General features: G+C 37.6%; 1 protein-coding gene across 2 annotated transcripts; it reads left to right on the forward strand.

Annotated features, from left to right (window-relative positions):
• Positions 1 to 1,344: 1,344 nt before the first annotated feature.
• On the forward strand, positions 1,345 to 4,379 carry LOC121797320 (peptidyl-prolyl cis-trans isomerase CYP18-2-like). Of its 2 annotated transcripts, none has more exons than XM_042196072.1 (5): positions 1,345 to 1,599; positions 1,751 to 1,812; positions 2,286 to 2,419; positions 3,332 to 3,424; positions 3,863 to 4,379. In XM_042196072.1, exons 1-5 carry the CDS (start codon positions 1,417 to 1,419, stop codon positions 3,877 to 3,879), a joined length of 489 nt encoding a protein of 162 aa, XP_042052006.1. In that variant the 5' UTR covers positions 1,345 to 1,416; the 3' UTR covers positions 3,880 to 4,379. The 2 variants fall into 2 exon arrangements, with proteins under 2 accessions (XP_042052006.1, XP_042052005.1); XM_042196071.1 differs by having other exon boundaries at positions 3,332 to 3,416.
• Positions 4,380 to 8,439: the final 4,060 nt, after the last annotated feature.

Consider the following 8,439-nt stretch of genomic DNA (forward strand, 5'->3'; position numbering starts at 1 on the left):
GACGTGGTGATCGGGGCAAAGGAATTGCCCAAAATCAAAGAAGTCGTCCCTCAAAATCAAGGCGACCTAGCCGTCGAGAAGTTATGGAAGATATTTCCCGAGTGGCGGCTGAACACATGCAAGTAAGTTCTAAAAAATAAAATTATATTTACAATTCATAATTTCACAAGATTGAGTTTTTAAATTTTTTTTTCTGTTCCTAATTAAACTTCAACTTATATAATATTTATAGATAGAAGAAGATCATAGGACCGTCATGCTACTCGCTGAAATGCATCAAGGTAGGGCAGGGGCGGTGGATCCCAACAAGATGACGAGTACGACATGTTTATATTGTCGGACTCGGACAACAATGATGATAGATCTTATTCTCGTAATCCATCTAGCACCGACGGAAATGAGGACATGCCTCCTCCCCCTCCACCCACTAACACTACAAAAGCTATGAAATCTGATATTTTTGTTAAACACTACAAGAAGGTCCTGTTGGTGATTCCAAGTCCTCATGATCCGCACTCTCAAGAAGAGACATCAGCGTTTCATGCATATTGTAACTCTTGTGATAAAGTCTACAAATTTGCGAGTGCTGGGGGATATGGCACCCTCCGTCGTCATTTGGCGACAAAGCATCCGGTAGAATGTGGCACTACCTCTACCCAAACCCAACTAAACTTCTAACCCGGTGGCTCAGGTTCGTCAGGTCCACCACGAGAAGAAGACATAGTGCAAAATGAAAGTTGTATGGAATGGAGTATTGAATAAATGGTAAATTACGAACAAAACAATAAATATAGTAGTAAGTAGCAACTAGTAAACAACTTGAGCAATTAGAGAGAATGATGAGAGAATAGAGAAATTGAGATTGAGAGAAGGAAATCCTAATTAACACAAGAATGGGGTGAGTAAAAATGATGAGGGAAGTATGGTATTTATAGGAGTAAAATTGGAAGAAATAAAAAAAATTAAATTTCAAATTCAACTGGTTTACCGCCTGAACCGACGGTTCAGTCCACTGTTTCCGACGGTTCAAACGGCCGGTTTCTGACAAAAACCGGCGGTTTACGTCAGAAACCGGCCGTTTTCGTCTGAAACCGCCGGTTTTTCTGCACACCTAGCCGGAATCCCACCGTTGGAACCGTTGAACCGCCAGTTTGAACCGGCGAACCGCCGGTTACGGTTCACGATATTCCCGAACCTGAACCGGCCCGCTTGAACCGCCGAACCGCCAACCGCTTTGAACCGCCGGTTCCGATTCCTGTTCATGAACCGGCGGTCCGGTTCGGTTTGTGCATGTCTAACTGGGAGTATCACATAACTGAAATAAAACCCTACCCGAGTCCCAATCCATAATTATCGACAAAACGGGCGGAATAGAGTGACCTTTTTCAACATACAGTCTCAGTCGAAAAGGAATCAATGGCGCGGAAAGAGGCGGTGGCGACTGCCGACGGCGGACCGCCGGAGGTAACTCTGGAGACATCGATGGGTCCCTTCACTGTTGAGATGTACTACCACCATGCGCCTAGGACCTGCGAGAATTTCATAAAGCTCGCTCGCAAAGGCTACTACAACAACGTCAAATTCCACAGAATCATCAAGGTTCCTCGTCTCTCCACATTCATATTCTTTCTCGCGCTAGTACAGCTTTGCCGCATCTGTGATTATTTTTCTATTTAGTTGTTTCGGAGTCGGTTTTGTGCCTTTCTGTATTCGAATTCAAATACTAATTTGTATTTTGTGGTGTTTGAAGGATTTCATTGTGCAAGGAGGTGATCCTACCGGAACTGGAAGGGGTGGCGAGTCCATCTATGGGTTTGTGCCTCTCATTTGCTTTTACCTCTCTTTGCTAATTACTTGTGCGTATTTCTTAGGGATTTGTTTTTCTCTCGGTGTATATTTTAGATGTTATTTTCATTTCCACTATAAATTCACGTCAAGTGTTTTAAGGTATTTAGTGTGGATGCTGATTGGAGCTTACTCATTCTTTGACTTGGATTTTGGATCGGTTAGGTTTTTCATTGGTTTCATCTTGTTTCTTTATGTTGTTTTTATCTAGCTAGTCATTTTTTTTATGTTCAATGAAGATGTTATATGATAAGGTTTCTCGATTTCGTATTGGGATTTATCTTATGGTTTGTATTTACTTACACCTAAATTTGTCCAAAAATATTTTGTTTTTGAGTACAAATAGCTTACCTGTTACATACATCCATCTACCTGCCCGGTTTTGGATGAGTTTTTCAGAAAGTTTTGGTTTAATACTTCAGTGTGTTTTACTTTTACAGCAAGCACTTTGATGACGAGATACATAGGGAGTTGAAGCATACAGGTGCTGGTATCTTATCCATGGCAAATGCTGGTCCAAATACTAATGGAAGCCAGTTTTTTATAACTTTGGCTCCTGCTCCTTCTCTGGATGGTAATCGTTTTAGTCTTGAAAGTTTGAATATGAAGAAAATTATATACTAACAGCATTTGTTTTCCAACCTTGATGCCATTAAATTTGATTATTGACATGTGATATTTTGATTCTTCTTGTTTGTAACCAGCGTGTTGATATCTGAAACTAGGATATGCTTGCAAATGAGATTATCTGAATCCATTTAGGGGGGTGTGGGTGTTTGGTAGGCTATAGGGTGGGGGACGCGTAGCAGCAGGAGGGAGGAGAAGAATTTTTTTTTTTTTTTTGGGGGGGGGGGGTTGGTTGTGGGGGGCAGGAGAGAGAGAGAGATGGAGAGAGAGAGATGGAGAGAGAGGAGGAGGGCTATTAAAGTCAAGAGCATAAATTTGAAGAGATAGATACACAATCACACCTTCTTTCCCCTGATTATTTATCATAATGAGATAGCTATTTTGTGCTTGCTTTGATCGGGCCGACTATTTAACACGGGCCACACTTATAATTTATCTAGGCTACCAAACGTCCATTTAAAGCTGATAACTTAACTATCTTGCCTTATCTACCCTTACCAAACACCCCCCTTATTGTATTCTGTATGGAGGTTGATGAATTTTATATTTTCAGTTTAAAGTTGATTTTGTATTATAATGATATGCAAGGAGCAGATTCAGAAGGGGAAAAAATATATAGAGAAATTTTAAGAGTTTGTGGTGGGCATAATTGGAGAACAAAATGATATAAATAAAATATGTTGAGGGAGGTGTGCGCATTTTCCCCTTATACTCCTCACATGGCTGTTATTCATCTGCTGTTTCTGCTTAGGTGTTTTGATCTGAACCATCTTGATTTGGTTGCAATTATTAATTACTTCAAACTTTAGCATGATTTATTACATGTTTTGACATGTGTTTCACAAATTTGTCTCTATAGGAAAGCATACGATATTTGGTAGAGTATGCAGGGGAATGGAAATAATCAAGAGGCTTGGCAGCATTCAGACTGATAACACCGATCGGTATACTCGTTGAGTTGTTATTCTTTATTCTCTGTATTAAACTAGATTGTGTGAAACAGTAGCATACATGAATGAAATTTCCGTAGGTTGGCTTTCGCCTGGCAGTAGAATAAGACATTTTACAACCCACCAGAAAATTATCTCATTCATTACAATAACATTGAAGTAGTCTCATCTCTATGTCGATGTTAGGGAGGTCCCTTTCCCCAAATGTTGCTCTTTCTCCATTCAATGGGCTAGATTCTGCGTAAACCATTTAGCTCCTGCATGATAGCATTGTTACAGTTCTATCTCCATTCAATGGGCTAGATTTTGCGTAAACCATTTAGTTTCTTCATGATAATGTTGTTTCGATTCACAAGGCATTCACCACTTATTATTTAACCTTTGATTTTCACCATCTGCGTGGGGGAGAATGAATCTGATGTGGTTCTTGGTTAGTGCAGGCCTAAACATGATGTAAAGATACTTCGCGCGAATGTTAAGGAATGAATAGCTCTTTATTGAATCAAGTTTCAAATGATGTGCCACTGAAGCGTTGCATGACTAGTTAACTGTTGATGTCCGGATAAGTTTCACGAGGGGACTTACTTTCAATCCTTCAGTTTCCCAGTTTGGCCATTCTGATTGTTGTAATACTTGATGACACATTGGGAAAACACTCTTATGGTTGAGATTTGAGAACCTATTTATTATAACTAGAGAAATCCGCTTCGTGCAGCTGCTGATGCGCCTACTGCGAATTTTCTGATAGAACAAACATTTACTCATTTACTGTATGCTTTGAGGTGGGATGAGCAATACGCATTAGCTGATACAGGTGCGGTGGGAATGGAATCGATGTCTCTTTATCTTATTTTTTCCTTGTAATGCATCATGCATGGTTAATTCCCTTATCATACCTACATTTGTTATGTAGAATGTGAATAAGATATAATAATGGTATAATGGTTAATTTATCTAGTTCGCTAGCAGTATTTAGGCTGCACTTTTCTTTCCTTTTCTGAGCTTTGCCTAACTATTGACATTTACCAAAAATATAAAAAATGCAAAAGCATCAATATCGGACAAAGAGAATGACGGAGCATAAACCAAAACTAAAGTAGTGGTGTGGAATCTGGACTTCACTACTTTTTTCCTATGAGTGAATTTCAAATTTAGTCTTTGAAAAGTGCAATTCATTTTGCTATTATTATTAAACAGTGAAGTACATAATAATCGCATACTACTACCTTTCTCCACCAAAAATAGACATAGTTATGTATGACACGAGTTTTAATGTGCAATTAATAAAGTAAGAGAGTGAAAAAAGTAAATGGGAAGTGGTATTCTTGTTGGATCCACATTATTAATAGTATTGTTTAAATGATTAGAACTTTCCATATTTAGAAGTTAACCTAATTTTGGTGAACAGTCCAAAATGGTAAAACTAGTCTATTTTTTGTGGACGGAAGTAGTATAATTTATGGTACTTGAGTCAGTTTTCCGGCCTAAAATGTCTCTTTAAGGCATAGAGGACATTTTTTACTTTCCACCCAAGTGGAGGTGAAAAATAAATCACACCTCATGAGAGAGAGAAATTTCTTTAAATAGAATCTTTCTATTTTTAGGGGATGAATTAAAAAGAAAAGAGTTTTTATTTTTAGGGGACGGAGATAGTACGATATTTTCTTTGACTTTCCATCCAAATACTAAATGTGATATTTTTACATATTTGGATACTTGAAATTGAAATGATATTTTAAATTTATCTAAAATTAATAAATGAAATTTATGTCAAATCATCAGTCTATCTTTCTTAGAGCATCCACAATAAGACGGATATCCCGGCTGACAAGCACTAGGACATCCCAAAAACACCTCATGTCACGTCACTAGGACATCCCACTGCACTGCCACATCACTAGGACATCCCACTGCACAATAGTGGACAAGCACTAGGAAGGACACCCCAACAAACAAATTCACAAATTCACAAATACATAATTAAAATTTCAAATACGGATGGAGAAAGTGCAATCATAATTTCATTAAAATAAAAAAATTAAAAGTACAATTCAATAAAAAAACACAACAATTTCCACAAATTACATTATAAATATCAACGTGCACTCTTCCGCGCCCACAACTCTTCAATTATATCCAGCTGGAACTGGATATGAGCTTCTTGTTGGCGCATATCCGCAAATGCTGGACCCGTGCGGCGTCCTCATGAGGTATCCCCATTTGTACATTGGCGGTGGCCACGCCGTGGCTTGGACCGACAGCATCTTCATTGACCCAATCAGCCAGTTCTACACCTTCTTGTTCAACGATCATGTTGTGCATGATAATATATGCGTACATGACATCAGCAATGCAGTCGTCATACCACAAACGTGTTGGTGTAATACCTAACCCCTCTGACGTATACATTTATAATCAACAAATTCAAATTAAAATAAAGAAATCGCATAATATTAATTACATCACCATCCAAATCTATAATTACAAACTCCATCATATATTAGGTTTATTTACAAATATTCTAAATCCGCACATATAAATAAACATCAAATATCATAAACAATTTCAGATCCATATGCATATGCCTCTCTGGTCAATTTATTATTCTGTGACAAATCAAGTCTGGTATCTGACCGGGATTCCTCTATGACCCGAAGGTCCCTCTGTATTTGGACTCATAGGCCCCTCTGTATTTTCAGATATAGGGCAAAACCGTCACAGATCCTTTTTAATCATATGATTCATGTAATTTCAATACCACATGTAAAACATATCAATTCTATCAGCTACATATCCATATTATACATCAAATAATTTCACTATGGTATATAAATATATCCTTTGCACCTATCATATATTCACTATATAATTCCAATAAAATGTATAAAACATACCTATTCCACCAATCACATATCGTATCATACTCCACCATCATTTTCAAATTACACATAATCCAAATATTTACTTCAATTCAGCCTATCACGGCCAATCATATAAAACACATAAAATTAAAAGTATGATTTTATCCACGATTAATACTCTAGCCGGACGGTTGATTCCTCTTCCCACTCTATGGTTCTTAATCCCATCATCAACTATTCTTCAATTGTTTCTTCCTTTCCTCCTTCCGTTTATTCTCCATAAAAAATAGGCATCCTACTTAACCGAGCATATAACTTATATCCTACTCCAATCCTATTATGTCAGTATGTTCACCGATTTTGCTATATTCTTTTACTATTTTAATGATATCATTCTTAAAGCTTAGCTATAGTAATGCCTTGTCAACCAAATTACTAATATAGATGTACACATGTTTCTTTTATAATGTGCCAATGCATGAACTTACCCACGTCATTATCCATTTTTCCATTTAATTTCCTATTTAAATATAAACTTTAATTTATTAACTAAAACAATATGTATATATATACACACACTTACATATGTCAACTTTACACATATTAACACATAATATATACGTACATATATCTACATAATAAATATGGTGTATTATAGTACTACAATAATAATATATTTACCTCACATGTGTATATATGTGTACTTAGCCATATTTAATTATCGTCGTCTTATTGCAAAATATTACCATACCCACTTACTATCATTTTTTTATATTGACGAATTACATGCAAATATGTAAACTGATACAAAATTTGGGTCACGAATGTTACAGTTGGACCCTTCACCGCCGCCCATCGAGTCTGGAGCAAATGCCCGCTCCATATCCTTCCGCGCCGCCTCTTGTCGATGCGCAAAATGATCTTCTTTTGATCTATTGGCATCTGATCGTCTTCACAAAGACGGGCCACTTAGGGTATATCTCATCCGCCAAATAGTAGCTCATATCGTGCTAGTTGCCGTTGGCGATCGTGACCGCCCATACAAGGGTACCACAACGCGGCGATCGTGACCGACATGCATGGATAACAATTTAAAAAGAACATCTTGATTAACTTAAAGGAAGAAAACAACTTAGTTTAAAGAGTTTAAAGTTAACATTTTTTTTTGAAAAGACATACGGTAAAATACTTTTAAAAAGGACAACGGGAAAAATTAGACTTAAGAAATACATCAACTAACTAAAGTTGAACAAATACTTAACTTAAATCTCGAAGAATAAAATTTTCAAAAGATAATGTAAACACTAGTTTAAAACTCATCACCACCATACATGTTCACACACAAAACATAAAGGAAAGATTAAGTCTTGAGTCATAGTTCAAGTTATAGCAGCGGAAAATACGGATCAAGGAGAGTCAAGGACGACGCCTATGTATGACGACACAACGCATCCTAAGTACTTAAGCCAGCTCAACATCCACTGCAACATCCCGCTCAACCTGCACATAAGAAAATAATATGCAGGGCTGAGTACTTGTTGTACTCAATGGGCTTATGCCGAAAATATTTTAATAATAGTTATGTCATCCATACCAGTGATCTCGAGTTTTATGTAGTAAGAAAATATCACGAGAAACACAAAAATATTCAAGTCTGGCCAGACAATTTATCTCCCCACTTTTCACATCAATCCATCAATCACATCACAGTGCGACGATAGTGTGGCCACACTATTCGCCCACGAGACCGGCCGACTTCCAAGGACGGCTCGCGATCCCACCAGTGTACACAGCCCGATAGGGTTTACGGCCCTACTCGGACCCGAATTCGTTTCACAACACAGCCATATAGCCTAACGGAGTAAACTCATATGAACTAGGCATCAGGCACACAATCTCATAACAAAAAAAAACAACATGGCATGACATAACAGTTAAACCACCCTTATATCTCCACATAATATTTTTCGGAAAAGTAAAGAGGTTTGAAAAGAAAGCCCACCTCGTTCTCTTAGCAATTCACAACCCAACTTAGCAACTCTCGATCCTCGAGTTCACGACTACACAACACCCTTGTCAAAGACAACACAATTAGTTTCCCCCAACAACATATTACTATGCATGTCCTATCGATTCTCTCGTCGTTTTTCTCAAAT

This window comes from Salvia splendens, chromosome 3, assembly GCF_004379255.2.
Source record: "Salvia splendens isolate huo1 chromosome 3, SspV2, whole genome shotgun sequence".
Taxonomy (NCBI): Eukaryota; Viridiplantae; Streptophyta; class Magnoliopsida; order Lamiales; family Lamiaceae; genus Salvia; species Salvia splendens.